The sequence below is a fragment of the Bombus vosnesenskii genome, unplaced genomic scaffold (assembly GCF_011952255.1).
Source record: "Bombus vosnesenskii isolate JDL3184/JDL3185 unplaced genomic scaffold, Bvos_JDL3184-5_v1.1 scf7180000014535, whole genome shotgun sequence".
In the NCBI taxonomy this organism is placed as follows: domain Eukaryota; kingdom Metazoa; phylum Arthropoda; class Insecta; order Hymenoptera; family Apidae; genus Bombus; species Bombus vosnesenskii.
Genome location: NW_022883506.1, coordinates 519,446 through 541,991, shown reverse-complemented (window position 1 = coordinate 541,991; position 22,546 = coordinate 519,446). Strand labels below are relative to the sequence as shown.

The window sequence follows — 22,546 nt, the reverse complement described above, 5'->3', positions numbered from 1 at the left end:
TACGACGCACGAATTCACCAGGAAACCAATCGGCCAATGAAAACAACATATGTATATATATTTCTATATATGATCACTATCAACCACTATTTTCCTTATGTATAATGCGTGTGCATCCGAGCGAATATAATATTCGTAAGATGTTAGGTTGCCCCAAAAGTTTCTTTCATTTTACACGGAAACATCTTTTGTTTTATATTATTTTATTGAATTATGTTTCCTATAGAACAAAATGGATCATGCAAAATTCAATAAAATAATGTAAAACAAAAAATGTCGTGTATCTATTATTTCCTTATAAAACGAAAGAAACTTTTGGGACAACCTAATATCTGGCGTCATATAAAATAATTTTAGAGGATATCAGATAGCGAAATACTTGTTTTGATGTGCCTGGATTTCTCTTGATAATTTATGTATTGTTTGTCACTTCCTGTTATGCTGAAGAATTAGTATTGTTATCTTGGCGGTTGTTCTTAAAATACTTACGTATAAAGGTAAGGCAATCGTACAGTACCTTCTTCTTTAAATATTGTACTTAACACTTTATCTTATACATTAAATAAGCGTAAGCTATATTGCAAACAAAACAAATATTTTTATGTAACTTCCAAATATGTATTCTATACAATTTATGCATTGACTTTTAATGATTAACTAGGACGAAAAGCGTATTATAGCTAAGAAACCTTAAATTCTAATGCTTCAAATCATACATGAATTAAGTTTAAAACTGTAATTGTTTTCAAAATTTGATTATTCGTTGGAAAGAAGTTATGACATATAATTTTTCAAATTATCATTTTTGTGCGACATTTAAATAGCGAATGTAGTGCCCTCGCGTGTATGCGGCACGAAATACTGATGGAGACAGTATGGTATAGCACATACCTAAGCTACAACATAGTTGCGTGTTGCGCGCTGTACTTGGGATATAAAACTCAAAATGGACAAAAAGGTTATAGATCAAAAAGAATATTTAAAAAAATACTTATCTTCAAAAAATGAAAAGAAGAAAAAGAAAAAGATTAAACTGGGATTAAAAACGTAAGATTCCATTTGTAAATATTGTGGCTTTGACAGTTTCAACAGGGAGTTCTTGTGCTTTTTAACCTTTAATGTATAAACAGAATATATTTTATTTATTGTCATGTTCTTCATTTAATATTATATTAATATCGGAGATTGTTTAAATGTGAACAGAAATAATAAACTATCGTAGAAGATTATTCACTCCTTAGCATAAATTTTGATATGTATTTTTCAGAGTAAAAATCATTGATGATGACATAGAGCTGAAGAATTTAAGACCAATGGAAAAGAATGAATTGGATATTTTCACCAATGCAGAAGATGCACCTCAAATTGCTGGTGTTGTAGATGAACGTGGTCCGGTTGACTTTTCTGATAAAAGAAGATGGAAAATAATAGCTAATGACAAAGGTGACGATTTAACTATTCCTAACATTGATAGAGAAAATAAGCAACTCAAAGAAGTTAAGAACATTTCTGATGACGACTTAAGTCCACCAAGGCAAGAAAAGAAATATTTGGATGATGATTTGTCTCCTCCAAGATTATCTAAAAAAAGAAAAAAAAAGTGATAAATTAAGAAGCGAAAAAGAACAATGGTAATGATATAATAAGGGAACCTGACTTGATACAACATCCATGGCCTTGAAAGATTTTTTTCTCGACAAAAATAAAGCGAATGTTTCCACAATTTTAAGGGTGCTTTATTTTATATTCAAGTACTAAACAAAATTTTTTTATTAAAAAAATAATGCATTTTTTAATTAGACATTAGATATATTTGTAACATCAAGCCACCAGGGTACAGGAATTGTAAACTTGTGTACATCTTAACACTTTGACTGCCACGCCGAAATCACATGTTTCGCTCAGTACGCCACTGGAGTATTTTTATTATTCAAAGCATACAATGACAAAATAATAATAAATTGATGATTTAAGACAACATTCTTCTCCAATGGACCATTTATCTTATTGGTGATCATGGGTGACCATCGTGGTGTGTAACAGTTGATAGTGATATATTATAACAAGGCTTTGTTTATTTCAACAAACCATTTGCATTCGTTATTTCGTCGTAACCAAAACGTCCAAAATATATTGTTGAAACGTGTAGAAGATATTAGAAAATAGCATTTGCTCATTCTATATATAATAGTAAGGTATCTTCACACTTCTAACTTCAATTATATAATTATAAAGCAGCATTTACGATTATTTTCTAAGGTGTGTTTATAATAATAATAATCATAGAGTATCCCTCAAAGATATGGATGCAAACAGTGCACCGTTAGATGCAAGATTTGTTCTCATCTTTTTTTTATTGATGTTCTAATAAAAATGTTTAATTGTTCAATGGGGCACTTTTTATTTCAAAGTATCTTCTATTTATCGGTTATATTCAAAATGCCCCAACTGTCGATTTTCATTCAATTTTTACAATTGTAAGAAGTTTAAGCGCTCCGGTCACCAATGACCACCGTGGCGTCACAGTTAGTCATATATGATCAACGTGGCAGTCAAAGTGTTAACCTAACGGATCCAATTCTTGCCTGCAACAAAAAACAAAACTGTTCCTTAATTTTCGTGTAATTACATCAACAAATACAAAATTGAACAAATCGTGGAATTTTAAAAGAAAATTACGGGAAAATTTCGATTTATTTTTGCAAGAAAAATCATTTTAATTCAATTGTTTTTCTAAATGTTTCTATTTCATTGAGAATTATTAGTCATCATCTAGCTATAAAATCACGGGTTAAACTTTGTCTTAATTGTTCTTATATATCTTAAATTATTGTTTTCTTTTTTATCACTATCTGGCAGTTTTCAATATGTAGTTTCAATGTGTAGAATCTGAAAATGCAAGTCTTAATTTTAAGAATTCAGCATTTCAAAAATTATGCATGTATAAAGTTAAGCGTTTTTTAGCATATTTGACAACTTGCTTTGTCGTCATATTGCTTCCATCTATCACCGATTGGGCCGCACAAAAATGAACACTCATTCATACACATTTAGTTTTTTATTTTTTGAGCTTTTATTTTATGACTGTGGATACCGTTGCTGGCTGTAATTAACACGTAATATAGATGAACTTTGTCGAAAATTAACATGTGAATATAGCTGGCCGCCTTGCAGTCACTGCAATTTTATAGCTATCCTCAACATAATTCAATACTTACCTACAAATTCTATGTTTTAATTTACTGTTTTATGGGCATATCCCTCTGAAAAGATATTTGTCTTATCCCGCTTAAGTGGCTACTTCCCAGGTGCATTTGTTACAGCCAGCGATTCCACTCATTGGACGAATCGTGAATAAAAGCCAATATGGCGTCAAAGTAAGCTGTCAAATACGATAAAAATGCTCAATTTTATATAGTTATAACTTTTGTGCCGTTGGATTCCTAAAGCTAAGAGTTGCATTTTCGGATTCTACGTATTGAAAACTATCAAGAAGCAATAACAAAAGGCAATAATTTTATTTCCATTAAGTCGCATTCACAAATTTAAAAAAGACATGATTTTGAGAAAGATGCATCCAAAGTTTTCGATAAAATGGTTTCTTATTAAATAACAAAGAGTGAAGAGTGCAAACGTGTATCGAGAATGTTACATAAAATGTTGTCAGATGGGGCGATCGCCGCTCGACGCTCCATGTAGTAGTGTGGCCACAATCATATAAAACTTGTAGTTGTAGCTTATGGCGATGCAGTGAGATCGTTTACAATATGCATGCATGTTTCCAGTTATGAAACTTACGAATGTAACGAATCGGCTGTTATGCAGCATGCATGTCTTTACAACGTTTATTTTTGCGATTAAGATTTCGAGTTATTTTTGTTTAATAAAGTTTATGTATCAAATACCAGTTTAATTTATGTTGTAGTGTCCAGCACATACATTGTTTGGAAATATCACTATATATATGTAGCGGACAGCAGAATTTGCAAGGACGACTGCAAAACACACGCATATAATAGCTGAAATTGGGCAGACGTTACAAGTAAAATGTACAAACATTATAAAAAGAATCCAGACAAGAGACATGATTCAGATATGAGTCCACCTCGTAAAAGGAACAGAGATGATCACACAAGTTCAAACAGATTTAAGGAAGGTGACAGAGATTACTATAAGTCTAAATCAAGCAAATTTCGTGACAAATATGACCACGATTTTAGTCATCGTTCGTACAGAGAGGACTATTATACCAAGGAAAAGAGATACAGGCATAGGAATATCGATAAAGAATGTAGCGAAAAACGCATGAAGAAAACATTAGACGGAAAAAAGGCGGGATTACAAGATGCTAAAGCACTACGAGAAGAAACAGAGGCATATAGAAAACGAGAAGCTGATCATTTTCGCAAGGTATTTCAAGAAATTCCATCTTTCCGTTTTCTAATTTATGCCTTATAAAAAAAAAAAAAAAATGCTTAAATTTTACTTCAGTGAACCAGAAATTATTGACTTCTTTTTTGCAATCTTGTAGTTTTCGATGTGTACACTGTACTCATTGGACGAATCATAGATAGAAGCCAATGTGACACCAAATAATTAGCAAAATATCCTAAAAATGCTCAATTTTACATAGCCATAACTTTTGAATCAGTGATTTCCTTACTTTAAAACTTGTTTTTCCAGATACTACACGTTGAAAATTACAAAATTATAAAAAAGAAGTTAACTTTTCATCCCCTAGAGTAAGTTTACTCAAAAAAGGTTACAATTTTGTTTTCTTCAGCTTAGTAAAGAAGTTACAGGAGTTGGACAAGCGGCGATTGTGCGTGATAAAACAGGTAAAAAGCGTAACCTAGAGGCAGAGGCAATAGAAGAACGAGAGAGGCAAAAACGACAAGCGGAATTAGATGAAAAATATGCTAAATGGGGAAGAGGGTAAGTAATACAGAATCCAGTTCATAAGATATTGTATTTGTGGCAAAATTTGTAAAACACATATTTGTTATATCAGTTTAAAACAAGTTGAGGATCGTGAAGAAAAGCTAAAAGATGATCTTTATGAAATGAGTAAGCCTCTAGCGAGATATGCAGATGACACTGATTTAGACAAAATGCTTAGGGAACAAGAAAGAGAAGGTGATCCTATGTTAGAATATATTAAACAAAAACAGATAAAAGAAGGGAAGAGAAAACCAGGTATAGCATTATACATTTTCTAAGTTCAGTTCTAAAAAAATATTCATATTTGTCATAATAATTTCATTGGTATACAACTATGTATGTTCTCAGATCGACCAAAGTACGAAGGATCATTCATGCCAAATCGTTTTGGTATCAAACCTGGTCATAGGTGGGACGGGGTTGACAGAAGTAATGGATATGAAAAACGATGGTTTGAAGCACAAAATGCAAAGATAGCACGTCAAGAGGAGGCTTATAAATGGAGTACTTCTGATATGTAAAATGCACGCGTTTTTTCATTTTTTGTATATATCATACAAGTTACGTGTTATGAACATCATGGTTTAATTGTCAAGCGAGAGATCGGAGATATACAGGATGTCGAATTTTAGTAAATATTACAAGTATTTTGACATTTATATATATATAATAATTAGTACATCCTGTATATTCAAAATGTAAAATACAGTTTCTATCATCTATATTCAATAAACATGGTCTCAAATTCGTTACCAATCATTATTATTATTTATCCTTAATATTTTCTGTATCGAGAGAATCGTGCATGCCGGGAAGGCATTAAAAATATCGAAGCTATTTGTTAGTACTGCTCTCAGTATAAGTCACGCGACTGTGAAACGCAAACAAATGTATGTCTCATCTATGAAATATGAATCATCAACGGTGGTAAATCGCGGAGGATTATCAAAACTACAAAATCGATATTCGTTCCAGAAAGCAGGAAGACCGCGAGAATTGTTGGCGCCTGTCTGCCACCGGTCTTGTCGATTCAGTACATTTAAACGAGGTATCCGCTTATGAAATCGATTGAACCTTGCAAAAGTCCCTCTCCTTGGATGATACACGAGAAATGGGAGTGACGCGTAGTTAACCGACGATAACTAATACAAAACCAATATGTCTTTCATAGAAATGTTACAATGCAAAATCGTAAAACATTGTAGCGTCTTTAAGCATCTAAGCCGTGTGTAGCGGAGGGTCCACCGTAGCGGTGCATATCGTTATTGGTTTCGCGCGCATGCAATCGTGTATGTGTACGCATACGAAGATCACGAAGGAATATATATCGACTCGCGTAGTCGCGACGCAAGGGCAGGGTCGTCGGCGTCGGCACTCGGCACTCAGCAGTGTCAGTACGCCTCGCGACGCCGATGGGACTTGTGTTCGTGATACACACTTAGGTTAGCGTTTAGTGTTCGCCAGCAGTAGCTTTTGTACAGTGTTTTAATCTATATACATACAAATATATATACATACATACACGCGCGGGCACACACATACATATACACATATATATATTTTCTTAACCGATTGTTAAATTCGTGAACGGAAGAGACTGCGTAACCGATCGAATTTACAATACGTCCAGTTTGACCAACCACAAAGATTCATTGTATTTTCGTCTCAACGAATTGCTGCGAATAAGCCGGGTCCACAGCGTGTCGTTCACCTTCTCTGGGCCACGAGAAGAAAAACGAAATTTTTGGAAACTCCAAAAATACACTGTGATCTTTCCTACTAACCAATTTGTCCTTGTCAAGGTGTCGGTAGCTTTTTTCTAACTCCTATGTGTAGTCTCCTGGTGTAATCTCTATTCCTTATTTTACGACTCGATGTTAACCAGAAAAGCTCCTACAATCAGTCGATTGTAATCGCGAATTACATAGCAAGTGTCACGAGTAACGGTTGGCGTTTGCGATTGGAGAATAGAGAAAAGATATAGGGAAAGAAGAGAACAAGGAAGAGCCGAGTGAAAATGGGGTGCAATACGAGCAAGGAAAGTGTCCAGCCGGTAGGGGATGAAGCGAAGGAGGACGGGAAGAACGGCGGTGAGTAATCTACTTTTAATATTTATTTTTATATTTTCTAAAACATGATATCTGACAAATATGTTCAAATTAGTCACAATATGTACTTATGAGAAAATACATAATTACGTGGACATGCTAGTTTTTAATTAAACCGACAATGAAATGTGCTATGCAGCGTATACTATATAGAAATAAAAATACAGTATGTAATTTAATCAAAGATAATTTTAATGTGAGCACCGTAGTTCTGTGCGAAAAACATACGTTTCAATAGATGTTGGTGAAGGTCTAAGAGAATCGTAATAAATGAATCTCGTGGACTTTTTCGGTTTACATTGATGATAATTTATTGTAGAAGCTTTTAAAATCGTTTTCTACTTTTAGGAATTCGATGTTTCTAATTTGTTTCCGAGCTAATGAATACAGGGAGTAATATGATATTTTTGAATTAATTTGATGAAAGCAATACATTTTCGAAGAAATAATGTTCATGTAATATATCACTAAAATGAAATACGTACTGGCAGATATCAAATTACTTACAACTAGTCGCGTTGGAGGTTAAGAACGTTTTGTTTAAACTCATTCAGAAGGACAAGCTTGCCAGTTCGTAAGAATGCATGGAGTCGCATTTGATATCTTTCCCTTCGAAAGACGACTCGAAGAATTATTGCGTTTTCTCGTCTAGGTTCTTGGTTGTCATTCGAAGTTGTTTAATCTTCGACTGATCATGGTTGTGGCGATTTTTGTCGCGAAACACGAGGAATACGGTGAGTAACGAAATCGTAATAAAATCGATCTGTGAACGCTGAGGCATTCGTATTCCGAACGATCCAAAATTCTCCGGAGAACAATTCAAGCATTCGAGCGAAGTTCGCAATTAAGAACTACTTTAATCTCACAGTCAGATGAACCATGTTTTAATGGTATTTTTATTTTTATTATTCGGTCTAAGAATTTGCAATATCAGTAGAACGTAAGTAAGTATTTTATTCATCTCGTTTATTGTGGAACAAGAAATTTTTATAATTCAGAAATGATACCCTCCCTGTACTGAAATGCTTGCTGCCACATCCGCAAATTTTTCTTATGACTTTTGCATACTGAACGTGTTTTGTAATTTTTTATTTGAAGTACCTAACTTGTTTTCAATGTTTGTCGCATTCGAGCAAAGAGAATTCCTCTTTTCACGTAATTTGTTTGTAAGAGAGTTTTAATCGTTGAATCTTTTTGTTTCTTTTTTAATTGTTTCAATGTACATGATACATCAATATTATTGACGTTGATGTAGTGACTCAGAAGAACTTCAAATGTCTCAGGCACCGTTCATTTAACCTTTTAATTGATTAATCAACTCGTGTTTTGTGATAAATAGTTGCATCATAAATATAGCGCTTATAAAAGAATTTTTTTCTTAGAGTACTAAATCACAATCACGTATTGTCGCTATTGAACATTTGCTTATTAATTACAACTCACCAGAGAGTAATTAGATCAAAATGATATTCAATTGTTTGTTCATACGCACATGAAACATATATTAACATATAATCAATTACTAATTGATTGTTAGTTTAGTGTACGTATTGTCTTCGATATACTTTTTCATTAAATAAAAATATACATGCGTATGAAACTGAGAAATTCAATGTATTAGGTCATCGGACAAATATTGCGGTTTTTCTGGGAATTGAGTTTAAAATAGAATTCACGATAGAATTCATAGTCACGATAAATGTTTTATAAAAGGAAAATATGAGACTTACTAGAAAGATAAGTAACAATCGTAGAAATATGGAAAGATACATATGACTGGCTAATTATTGATAGATACATAATTGTTTATATTTATTCAATGTACGTAGCGAAAAGTTACTTATTAAAAATGCTTTCCACCAAAAAGTTTCAATATTTTAACCTATATCTCTTATCGATGAAATAAAACCTACTCTACTCGATTCTCATAAAGAAGAATTCTTTTCGATCCTTCGTCGTTGATGGAATAAAGATTCTCACGTGATATAACCAGTTGCCCAAGGAGGAAGTTAAAACCTCCAGTTACGTTGTGAGACGAAGGCTAGTATGTATGTGCATTTGTATATACTTAGATCTCTCGAATTACGAGCGGAGTTCTCGACCTTCTGCTTTTTCTTTACGCTTGGTTCGTGCATCGCATTAAGGCTGACTCGCGATTTCTATGTACATGCTGTCACACCGTTGATACTGATAAAGTCAGAGTTTCGAGGCTTATGAGCTTTACTTCAGAAAGCTCAATGTTGCATGTCACGGAAAAGGAAGAAGCCGACAACAAGCCGAAAAGGGGATATTCCCGGTTGAATGAAATGAAAATTCTCGGCACGGCTCGGACAGTAATATAATGTCACACCATACATTTCGTTTGGGTACTAGAGCACTAAATCTGTTCATACGCTGAAGTACGATATTTATAAGATCAGCGTCATTCACGTTCCTTGCCTTCTTTCTTGAGTAATAGAAAAATATCGTTTCGAAACCGTATCTTGTTTTTATTACGAAGCGATAAAACGCGTAACAAGTGCACAAAGTTATATCGGTAGTGTCATTAAAAATATGTAAAAGGAAACGCTATAACAAATAATTATCAGTAAAACATTAAATGAATTATCGATCGAAATTGGAATTTTACTTTGACATATATGCAGAATTTCATGCCTTCTGACTTTTTATCTGGAGCAAATCGGATAGGGAATTTTTTTTTATCACAAGCTCCTATTAAAATTGTTCCATTGTACAAAATATGTCCGATACATATCAATACCCTCTACACTTCCTGTACAATCTTTTCCTATATGTTCCTTTTCTTCATGCATTTAGTACAAAAATATAAATCTACAAATACAGGAGAAACAAATAATAGACAAAACAAAATTATAAAATAAAATTTTTCATCGTACAGAATTTGATTACTCGTAAGTTCAAAACTGGTCTACGAAGGACGAGATATAATATTCACATATGTATATATTTTTAATCAACTGCAAAATTGTCATTTGTAAGATTCTATCAGAGAGAGAAATAAACGTGCAGTTTAGATATTTTTTAACCGATAAACGTGCTTCTCGTTGCATCTTATGGAAACAAGCAAGTATTACAGGTAGACGTATCTACGATCGAATTATATGTTTGTGAAACCCTCTTCCTCTTTGCAAAGGTAAGGCAATATTGGGCATATATATATGAAAATTTTATTCAAGTTGAGTAATTCTCGTTTTCCAACAGACTTTTTGAGATAGATATTATGGTATATGAAAGATTTCCTGTAATACGATACCATCTATTGATTTATACTTGCGTATGATCACTTTTTATCGAGTAATATTAATAAATTCTGCAAAAGAAGAAAGTGTTGTTTTTATAGAATTCGAAGGATAAAAGACGGAGAATTATTTTATAGATATTTCTTTATTAGTAGTGATACAGTATAGAATTTTGTATCGAAGATAAATCTTACTCTTTTTTAGATGCATTTTATAGAATTAAAACTACATCAAATTAAATCGTTAATTAAAGACATTTGAAATAAGATATTTGATATATGTATACACACATCTGAATAAGAGAATATAGTTTGATATAAAAAGTGAATCCACAGTTAAATGATACAGTTGTATGAAGTATCGAATATTAGACGAGACATACTTTTGTGAAATTCTAAAAATTACTCGAGCAGAAAGCCATCTCGGCGTTAGAAAGAGGAATTTACTTTCACTGTAACATAGAAAAATACATGCTGTGCTCACTTTTCTTTTTACGTCAGCAATAATGTGCACATTTTAGTAATATCAAGGCAATCAGCAGAATGCAGAGGATGGATGACCAAGTTGTTTTGTACAGCATGCGTACACTGTATGTATTATGTACTTATCTTTTATTTCTTCGTAGTTTTTCTTTGCAACGAGATCCATGTTTTGTGTCACGAACAGAAACTTCTTATGAATTATTCGACTCACCAGACGTAACTATTCTTCTTCCACTACGCTATTTCTCTTTAGATTATAGATACGTGTCTTGTTTGTGTTTCCGATTTCTGTAATATTACATTTATTCGATACGTGTCACTTTATTGCTTGATTATCCTCGATGGATTAAAACAGGTAATCAATCAAATACTAAATTTTATAATCATTCGATAATAAGATAATTTAATAATCTTCGTCAACATATAGCGACCAAACTATGTTAAGATAGAAGTAATGAATTATTAGTGTCACATTAAACGCATTTCCTCCCAATATAATTTACAAATAATCTAACATTGATAGAATTCATTCACATTTAAATATGAAGCAGACATAGAAACTGAAACACACACACCTTAACGCAACTTGATTATCCTTTAGGAACCTAGTTACATTTCTATTCGGTAGTCTAAGTTCCTATTTATCTAGTAACATACTACGATACTCAAGGTTTCTTAAATAAATAATAAATTCTTTCATGATCCCAAATATTTGGAATTAGAAAGGTGTCCAACCTTATCACATGAGTAAGTTCGGGGTTCGGCGAATCGGAGAATCGCGAAATTGGCAATAAATATTACTCGCTTCGGAAAATCGTGTTACCTTGTTATTCGCGTCGATCTTGTGAGTAATAAAAGCACAACGAAACAATTTTATTTGTCTCTATAATATCTTCTTCCATCACTGATAGAAAGTGTTTTCGATGGTGAGTATGACTTCAGCGACTCGCGAGTAGTGACATTTTCTTAACAAACATGTTCTAGTGCTATTTCATCAAGATTTTGTCACTATCGGGAGTTAAGGAACGACCAATTCATGTGAACAGTGCTTAGTCTCAACGATATAATTTCTGCCTAAATGAAACAACACCAATGCATTATCCGAGACGTTCTACATTTTTCAGCGCAAAATTGCATGCAAATTTTGTCACCCAATTTTTCGTCCGTTTTCTTGATAATCTTTTTTCATTACTTAAATTTGTTCGTGACATTAAACATCGTGCAATTAGGAAATTATAAAAATCTTTAAAAATTATTACGCTAGTTTGGACCGAAGAATTTTCTTTAGGGATTGTCTGTTTATTCGAAAATTGTTATCGGTATTTTGGTCTTGCGATATCCGCTGTCAAGGGGTTAACAAAATTTTTAATCCCTAGACTATAGGCTGTTTAAAAACAAGCCGTTTTGTATAGTTAACTTGACATGTATGACCTGAAGATGATGACAGAATCGCATATACGGATCATATAAACACGCAACACTAGGTATTACAAAAGAAAAGTACATATATATAATATTGTAGAAGTGAAATATAAACTCTATGAAAATTAAAAAATTTCATTTACATTTCAATTTATTTATCTTAACTACATGGGTTGATATTCTCCACCATATTAGGTATTAGGTTATTATAATAGTTCAGTAACAGTACCATTAAGGTTTAAATATAACGATGTGATTAAAATTTCATTTTATACGATATTGCATATGCATCGACTTAAAACAGTACATATTAAATGGTAGGAATGCGGAAAATAGTCTTCAGTTCTTGTATTCAGTTCTTTTGGTGTTTGTTCCGGTTTGTTGGCTCCATTTGCGTAAAATCGTTGTTTTACGCTCCTTTATTTGTAGGAAGATCTTAAGCAGAGAATCGAGGAAATGAAAACAACATCAAGGAACGATTATTTATTTTCTTTGCCGTGATCGGTTACTGTTGAACGCGAGAACCAAACTTCTTAAATAATAAACTGAATAACATACGATACGACAATATGGAATAATGTACTCTTCGCTTAGTTACAATCCTACTTTTCGCAGCACTTAAAGCAGAAAAAATTCCTTAAAGTCAACTGTTCACGGTGTGCACTACCGGGTGCATCTTTCGTTATTCAATAAATTCAAAGGTTATTTCGGCGAATACTGCTGCGTACTTCTTTATTGTGCAATCACATTGGTGCAGTAATCTGTGCAGAATTTATCTAGAAATACATTAGCTTGAAATTCTTTTGACTACATTCACGCTGGTTATGTGGTAACATGTTTTTGATAACGACGAATCGTGTCGTAATATACTTGGGAAAAAGTATTGTTTCTTTTTATTATATAGAATGCATCACAAGACAAGAGAGTAACCTACAAAAGGATTTTTGATATCAAAGGTACATATATACTCGTATGATACGAAGAGGGACATATGGTGCTAAAATGTTTTTAAAGAATAATCTACTGTTTTACTACAGGGTCAATGTAACTCGTTATATAATTCTTAATTACTCTCTAGATCGTATAGTTATGGCACTTGTAATACACAATCTAAATATTCAGGAGGCTTGTCGATAATACACAGTTACCAACGTTTTTATGTCTTATCAGAACGACGTTAAAATCGTGGAATTAAATTCGGTGATAAAGACATATACATACGCACATATGTATTTGATACAAATATAGTAGATGTTATACGAAAGATAAAGCTCGTGCGATCAATTATTTTGCGTGTTTGTCGAGAACAGAGTTCCGTTTCGACTTTCTTTCGGCCTGCCAAAGCCGACACGTAGCAGCGAATAATGTATTTATTCTACTGATTGTGAGTAGCGGTGGAGCGGCGCGGCGGTTAAGTGGAAAAGTGCCAAACTGTATCAGCCAGCCGTAGAGTTTATTGCATGGACACTTACAAATTGATTATTCCGCGTACAAAGCGATTTTAGGCGTAAAATGGCAGTGTCCAATTTTCTCTACGTACGTGAAAATCGTTTCTATATGTTTCGAACATGACGGTTTGGACATTTTTTATTTGGAAAACCCGAAAATAAATTCATCCGCTACGTTTCACGCTCTCTCCAGCTAGAACGCAAAAGTTTTTTATTTATATTTAGCCGAAACGAATGAAAGTGATATAAAATATTTATTGTTATTATTTATCGAAGAAATTAATAGGTGTTTTTGTCGCTTTCCGTAAGAGTTCATCGATCTGTTCGCGTGATAACTTTGGTTCTTTCTAAGTCTTTCTAAAATTACGTCGTATAAAAATTAACGAGGGTTACAATCGATCGTATAATCACAGTCATGTAAATTATATTCGCATAATAAATTCCTACTAAGCACGTGCGGTCACCGAGCATGCGTTCTTTCGGCTCGATTGAATGAATCAGCGCAGAAAATAGTTTGGAAACGAACACGAACTACGAAATTACATGGTGCTCTGACTGTAGAATGTAGTATCAACTGCAGGAACTTACATGTAAGTTGGAAAAGGCTTTCGGGTTAGACCATATACGTATGTATGTATGTACATATAATTTGTGAAATAAAGGGAACAATTCCATTAAGTTTCTCCAATCTGTGGCGTGGATTTGAAGAGATTCAAGGGTGTACTTCACACTGATCCCTCTAAATCTTTAGTTTTGACATATGCTTGTTTTCGGAGTATCTACATATATGTATAATGTTTACACGGGACAAATAATAGCGTACATTTAAAATGATTAACTTATGAGTGCAGATATACATAAACTTACAAATTAATCGGTAAGATGTCTTGTGGTGTCGAGAAAAATCGCTATTTGTTCTACCGATCTCCGTTACACGATGCATCGGTCCTGTGCTTTTTTGTGACAACTGTCATGTATTCTCTATGTAAGATTATACAAATAAGTTTCGTATTACGGAGTTCTTCGAAATCAATCGATCGTGATACACCCACGAGTTCAATTAACTCAAGGCCGCATTGATTCGAGCGCGACACGCGGAGCATCGATTAACCGGCTCTCCATTCGATCGATGCGCTAGTCTAGTGCTCGCAGCCACGGACATTCAACCTTTTTGAATAATTACTTGAATCGACCTAATGACAAGCAACAGCGTTCGCTTCGATTCTCATTTCGACAATGTAACAGATAAGAACGCAGCTTGTTTTCATACTTACTTACTTAGCTTTGCCATTTTGCTGATATCGTAGTACACTAGTTTTAATACTTCCTTCCAAGAACCTAAACTCATTTATCTTAGGTAGAGATACATATAGTTGAAAACTTATTTTATGGCAAAAGGTTATATATTTGCGAGCGATTCATATGGAACTACATATCTCGCGCAGTTCGCGTGCGAAGCTTGACCTCCTTTACGACATCCCTAAGATACGCCGCTATGTTTATGAATCCGACAATAACGCCGTTTAACTGGATTCATGCGAACGGGCATGGTAACAGCGTCAGCAACCAGAAAAAAGTTGTAACTAACTTTGTTCGGTTATTTCAGGTAAATTTGTAATGCTCGGGGCGTTGTAGTGCATATGATATTAGACATGGTATCGTTGAAGTTGCGTAGTAGCAATGTAATATTCTTTGTATGTATTAATTACATCTTCAGGTAGAAGTAAACTAATAGCGTTAGAGACACGCTTATCTAATAAGATAAAAGGATAGATGAACCTTGCAGGTACAAAGGGGTTAGATGGAGCAATTACTTGCACCAGAAAATACATACGTATGTGTATGTATTTAATTGTCTGTTATTTAATAGTACTATCGAGATAAAGACAAGTCTTGCTGAAAAATTGAGTTGAAAATATGGAATAAAATTCTGTTTTCGAGAAAACGGAATGAGAAAAATATAGATACTAGAGTATTATATTTTTTATAGTATTTACATATGTATTTGAAAGGAACTTCTTTTCAAGCACGTTAGTTGATACCTCTTGAAGGAGGTCAGAGTTTAAAGTAGACTAAAATGTCTATAATAGCCAATTGTATAAAATCTAGAGGATCGCTATTTTATCTATCTGTATGCTTGTCAAATTAACATCTCGTGTAATAACATTGTTCAGAAATTGCGTTAATTCGTTTAGAGTAAAAGAGCTTTATTCTCGTCATTAATTCTAAACTCGTTGACAATTAGCATGGAATTCGATCGTGAAGCAAGAGACGTTCGTGTGCTCTCGTGTTTTGAAAACATTTTGAGTTTACAGCTCGAAATTAATGGTTTATATGGATAGGCTCGGGCGTTAGAGATTTCCTACAGGATCGTGGTTTTTGATATTTGGCAACTTTAATTTTTTGATAAAAACAGAAAAGTTGAAAAAACAAAGATTAGTTGCGAAGTTGAAATAGGAGAAGTTTGAGTTTCGTTAGAGGGAAATTCGGTTTCTTATTTCAACTCGAGTACAAAGTTGTTTTTTACACGTACAAGCACGTAATCGTGCTACAGATAACCGATTCAAATTTCACAGGATGTTTTAATGAAGACAAAGTATACTAGGATATCAAATAAATTAGTCGTGTATTTCATAACATTCTAATTTATCGTCATTATGAATCAGTTTGTGTAAATTTAAATGAAGTGCTTGGGAAATATCATTTAAGATTAGTGCCTCTCGTTATGATATATTTAGTAGCTGTATTTTAATTTGAACTTTTTGAAACGAGTTGCGCGTTAATTGCAATGTAAATTAACATGACTGGGTGAAATGATTTCGAAATTTTCGCTTAAATCGTGGTTAGATGAAATTTAAAATTTTCTATTAACATGTAGGATAGATAAATATGTGGATAACGAGAGAAATTTATATTTCACGACGAGATTTTTTCTCGTGGTATAATAAATATAAAAAAGGGATGTGAAATACTACGTCAAAATCTTTCTTGACCCTCGAATGTAAAATTTATGTTTATGTTAAAAAGCACTATAAGTCGAATATAGGTATGCATTTCATTGAAAGTGGATTCTGGGAAAGTAGATAAAAAGACAAAGTACCATATTCTTCTAGATAAACTAAAAGATAAACTTTCATATTCTCTTCATGCCAGAAATACACGTTTCAAAAAAAATCTTATATTATATTTTGGAAATTTAAACTGAAAAAGTCATATTCGATGTTTACGTATATGGTATTGAAATTTGAGTAATTTTGCGAACATAAATAACAGGCGAGTGGTTCTTTAAGCTCATAAAGAGTTCAAAGTCGGTCGTAAAGAAACACGCCTATTGGTGTGAACTTCATCGTTGCAAAACCATTAACATTTCTAACGATACAGTAGTTTCCGGTTGACTTCAAAGAATTTCATAGTTGGCGGTAACTTGTGTCTTTATGACGTCTAACGCTACGTCTAGTGTACTGCGTAATGCTTAAACAGAAGATGTAGAAAGCGAGGATTGGTTGGAGAGAAGTAGAAGCGTGTATAAGTGGAGCACGAGCCATGAACCGAATATTAACACAATGAATTGTCGTCAGGTGGTTATAACTATGTATACATGTATATACTAGGATGCATAGGTCGATGAAATTAACAGCGGTGCAACAGTGGCAGTGACAAAAGAGAAACTTTTATTCCTTCTCTTTTTTTGGTTATACCTTACAACTCAATTTTCCGGAACATATCTTTGAGTTGAAAAAATTGGAGACTTTCGTGGACTCTATTTTAGGAAGCCTTTTATATCACTGAATATTATGTTTTTGACAGTATTATACTATAGTTAGTATTATAATTTAATTTGTATTTTTAAATAGTTACAACAAGGCGAAATTATTTTTATCTTTAGATCGCAGTCTTTTTTGGTACAGTCTGTTAGCGCAGATCAAAATGCAGTGAATTGAAATGATGTAAGTTGACGAGAAACTATTACGAGTCTCGTTTATTTTGTGAACAGAATTTCTACATTTAGCTAATATAACGTATATTTAGGATATATTTACTGAAGTATCCTTTGGCGATATCAGATGGATTTTCGAGGTCTATAACCGCAGGTCGATTGTCTAGTGCTTCTCTCTTAGCTATTTGCTCCGTGCCGTTGATCTATGAAGCGATTCGCTTAATTCCCTATCCGACGATTCGCAGATCAGACAAGCTGATACAAAACACGTAAAACTAAAAAAGAAATAACAATGGTTGTCTTCGTGCGATGAATAGAGTTCCTGCTAAATTTCACCCGAGAGCATATCCCTGCAGAGAGACAGAGAGAGAGAGAGAGAGAGAGCGAAAGAGAGAGAGCGAAAGAGAGAGAGAGAGCGAAAGAGAGAGAGAGAGCGAAAGAGAGAGAGAGAGAGATTTACGTATTCACAAATTTAATGTTATTTTGTGGCATCCAATAATGTGACTCTCTTGGGATTGAAATATCTAAGAGCCTGAAGGTTCCTGTTTTTATCGTGAAATTTGATAAACCAGATAGAGGTCTGCCATTAAAAATTTTGAAATTATTTTCGGATAAATTTTACTAAAATGTTCTGTAAATGATTTTCATATTTAAATATATTGATTCAGTTATTTTATTGCCTTCACTCTTTCGCGATATAAAGATATTTATTATGTAATGTAAATTTAATTTCAAGAGTTTAAAAGTTGCGAAAGAAAAATTCATATCCTGAATGAGAAAGACTGCAGGCTGTGAGATAGTGGCTGAGTGTGTCAGAAGTGGAGGAACACTTTGTTTCAAATTCCTCTTATCGTTCTTTCTGGTGGGTTTCATTCTTTAATTACATCGCGTTTAATTCCGTCGGCTCCTTCCTAGAGTCGGTAACGGTCTTTAAAATAGTCAATCTCTTTAAGGCGATAATAATATTTCCCTTTCGACGAGTCAATCTGACAGACTTGTAATTGTCGCGAATAAAGTCGTTAAATGGTGGAACATTCACAAAATAAATAACGTCGTTTTTCAATTATAGAAGAAAATGAACATCTGTAATAGAACATGTATCATAAACACAACATTTTATCATGAAAATATGTATTCTTTCCTTTTCTATTTGGATTCTTTTATAATTTAATTTTTTGACTCATAAAAGATATCATTTTTAATACCTAATTATATCCTAATTACTAAGAGATTGTTATGGCAATTAGGTGTTGTAGTGGCGCTCACAATGAGAAGATCGTAGTAACACGGTTTTCACATGGTAAATTACAAGAAATTTCCAAGATGAGGATTAAGGAATGAGGATTACGTTTCATAGATAATATACGGAGAAAGTTCTGCGAAGGACTAAAATTAACCTCTTCGGTAAGATGCTCGTCCATCGCGTAGTGCCACTTGACGGCCGTGAGCAAGAGCGATTGCATAGCGTTACTGTACACTTTAGTCGATACTCTGCCGATTATAGTCGACGCTTGTACCGAAAAGATTAAAGCGATGATTTTGTATAAGTAAGAAAATCAATAAATTTAAACTAATGGAACAGTAAAATCGTCATAGAGATACAAAGATAGAGTGCGTGAGCGAGAAGAAAAAGCGATGTAGGAATAAAAAGAGAAATAAAAAGTGTCCTTGTCTAATAACGCACGCACATTTGTACAGTAAATATGTAAGTGTAACACCGATCAATCAACGGCGTCAGTGTGCATGTCAGATAAGACATGGACAAAAGAGACCTCTATACAGCGTTCTCTTTCTATTCCCATATCGCATCCACACTTACACTTTGTACGGTAACGTAGAGACTCGCCTACTCTATCTTTATATCTCTATGTAAATTGCAAATATAACAAAACAACTATAAAACTAACGAAATACCGCGATAGATCGCTTCGAAACAATTATCAAACGAAGAACTAACGCGATAAAAAGTGATAGGAACGAAATAATATTACGGTAATTCTAAAACGACCACACAACGGAATAACGTCAAAACAGTTACAAAATGACCAAATGATAGAACGACATATCTAGTCAACGATTTCAGTTCACAAAACTTCGGTCCAATGGAACAGTCACAACCTTGACGGAACATAAAATCACGTCTCTTAAATTGGTTGAAAGTTTCCGAACATGCGTTCTCCCACCAATCGCAATCGAAAGGCTAAAATAGCAGCAAAACATAACATTCTGAGTGGCATCCGGGCACGCTCCCTGGATGGACGAGTAAACCTTGACACGCATCACGTGTTCGGTATTCGGGGCAAAACAATTCGCGATATTTCCACTGAATTTCAAGCCCGATCTCCATTCCAGTTTTGGTCGGTTGAAATAACCGCGAGAATAGTCGTTGGCTATTGCGTGACTAACTAGACGAGCCGGAAATTTCGATCATATGACAGTGCAAGTGAAGGTACTTGGATTACCTTGCCCAAGCTTGTTACAAAGCCGTTCTTCTACGTCTTTCTCTTTTTGTCATTGGGAAGAAAGCGCCGGTAACTCCCGTTAGGTTCGCGTTAGGTGTTTGAAAAACACGTTCGTGCGCGAACCAAATGAATTATTTATACGATCGTTACTGGCCGCAATAAGTTACCTTAATAGACACGCCACATTTCCATCGACAATTCGTACGTGAGATCGAGAGAAAAGATCGTTGTCTCGAGCGAGCTCGTTATTACGAAAATGTAATTAGGCAGTAGGAGGAAACACAGGGATAGTTGATGTTCTTCGAGAGAATCCACGGTATGGATAACCCCGTATCATCGATATTTTATACCTAATATACTAATTTTTGTCTGTCATTGTTTCTCTTTCTTCGCTATACATATCCGATATATCTGTTTGAGTTCCAAGCAGCGCGATCGCGCTGTTTCGATTTTGTGTGGAAAAGTCCCAGTACATTTGAACGCTACGGACGATTGATGGTATTTTGTATTTCATTGTTATCTTCTCAATAATTATTATTGAACAAAACTAGAAATATTTATAAACTAATAGTACGCATATATAATAATATATATGTATTTCATAAAATAACAAATATGACGAACGCCATTGCATCGCCTTGATTCTCTTCGTAATCGATTAAGACAATCGCTATCGCGCTGTTCGGGATTTTTCGACCCTGTTTTTTCAATGACCCCTGGGACTCAAACGGATATACAGCTACGTATTTGTTGCGTGCTCGGAATTAAACACTGATTGAATAAGGACGACCAAACTTTTCAATGTGAAATATTTTTTTATTTATCTTACATATGAAAATGTATTATGTATTTAATTATTGGAAAGAAATTAACGTATCGGATTCTCTTTTACATGTTTCCCGTTATTTACATTGCTTTCTCGTCAAATTATTCAACGAGCTGCTCGTGCACTCTGGAATAAATTATGCCGATCATATCGCTCATTTTAGATGGCCTATCGAGCGATTTATGTTCGATTCAGTGTTTGATTGCTGGAAAATGATTTGTAAACGGTTAATTGATTCGACAGTTTGGTATATTCGAGTCAGAGCGATTTCCTCTATCGGAGCTATATCTAAAAATTAATTTCAAATATGTAATTACGGACATCCTAAACACGACACGTGTATCATTTCGTTATACAGCTACGTTAATGCAAAATTACAATTTCCTGCGGTTTCGAGTAAATATTAGCTTAATAGGATTTTGCGTTAAATTCTTGGAGAAAAATATGTAAATCATTTTTATGTGGACGCATCTTTTTCTGGGAACCCTGTAAACTGTAAATTGTTGCTTTAATGGTAACGAATAGTTGATGACATTCGTGTGGATATAACGTTCGTCTGAGATGATATTTCGCGTCGAAATTTTCGCACATGTGTATATCAGAACTTTTCGTAGAAATTATACTTATCGCTATTATCTTAAACTATATTAAGTTGAAGATCTCGCGATTAAACTATAGGACGTCTGTATGTTGATTGACGCGACATTTTTCCATTTTTGTATTCATGTATATAGGGTATCTGAAAAATGAGATTTTAGAAAAAATATTCCGTAATAAAAGTTAATTCATAAATAATGAAATATATATTGCAACTTTTGATCGAAGTAAACGCATCGTTCAAATCAATAAAATTGGGAAGTCATTGAGGAGAGAATATAATAGAGTTCGTGAAATTCGTACAATTTCAGGATGTAATGTTTAAAAAAATTGATGCAAGAAGATAATGAAATGATTAATTATAAATTATTTATCAGTAGCCAAACGTCTATGGGAAAAACCAAGCCGGATTGGGAAAATAACAAGCATATTAAGACAATATAAAGATATCTAATTTGGACCGGAAGTGTATCGACAAATATTTTCTATTACGTGAAACAAAATAGTGGCTGCGGTACCTCTACAATTTGATTTGTTCGTACTTGTATTATACTTATATCAGCACGGTCTCTGGTGATTTGGAACCTATCTAAAATTTAAAATTGTAGTTCCTACGTGTCTCCAACTGTACCAAAAACCATTGTTGTTCACTTTGCGAGTATGCACTAAACTGAGACAAAGCATTCGGCTGGTACAGTTTCGCTTCCGAAAATAGAGATCCATGTGCCTTGCACTACTAGAGACCTTATATTAGAGTACATACCACAATGATATATGCGTATTATTCAATCCAAAGTAGTCACTAGTAACCTCGTAGTTGATGCGATTATAAATAAACAAATAGGAAAAAGAAAATAGAGATAGCATGTAACCAAGGAATTATTAAAGGCAGAGACTGCTGGTGAAAATTGACGCGTATGCAAAAACATGAACAGTGTCGACATACAAAAACGAGTGTTAGTAACAATTTTTGTTACTCCTGAGCGAAACAACTGAAAACTTTCGTATATATACAAAAATATAGAACGTTGAATTGTTAACGTGAAATTATTACTAAATACTC

The 22,546-nt window shown here is 33.8% G+C and overlaps 2 protein-coding genes across 2 annotated transcripts in view; both read left to right on the top strand.

Moving 5' to 3' along the window:
• The first annotated feature begins 856 nt into the window (after positions 1–856).
• Positions 857–5,697, top strand: LOC117240038 (BUD13 homolog). Its single transcript, XM_033505889.1, has 6 exons — positions 857–1,047; positions 1,268–1,601; positions 4,024–4,410; positions 4,784–4,935; positions 5,012–5,196; positions 5,290–5,697. Exons 1-6 carry the CDS (start codon positions 947–949, stop codon positions 5,460–5,462), a joined length of 1,332 nt encoding a protein of 443 aa, XP_033361780.1. The 5' UTR covers positions 857–946; the 3' UTR covers positions 5,463–5,697.
• Positions 5,698–6,338: 641 nt separating this feature from the next.
• LOC117240050 (HIRA-interacting protein 3) overlaps positions 6,339–22,546 on the top strand; it is an 84,541-nt gene continuing 68,333 nt past the window's right edge. The window contains exon 1 of the mRNA XM_033505907.1: positions 6,339–7,031. Within this exon, the coding sequence (XP_033361798.1) occupies positions 6,959–7,031 (73 nt within the window). The 5' untranslated portion in view covers positions 6,339–6,958. The remainder of the gene's footprint in view (positions 7,032–22,546) is intronic.

What these genes read in the sequence shown, in the direction of transcription:
- LOC117240038 (XM_033505889.1), top strand. Translation starts at nt 947, where the DNA reads ATGGACAAAAAGGTTATAGATCAAAAAGAATATTTAAAAAAATACTTA. An exon ending in ATTAAACTGGGATTAAAAAC is followed by an intron (nt 1,048 to 1,267) that starts GTAAGATTCCAT and finishes TGTATTTTTCAG; the next exon opens with AGTAAAAATCATTGATGATG. An exon ending in AGAAGGGAAGAGAAAACCAG is followed by an intron (nt 5,197 to 5,289) that starts GTATAGCATTAT and finishes GTATGTTCTCAG; the next exon opens with ATCGACCAAAGTACGAAGGA.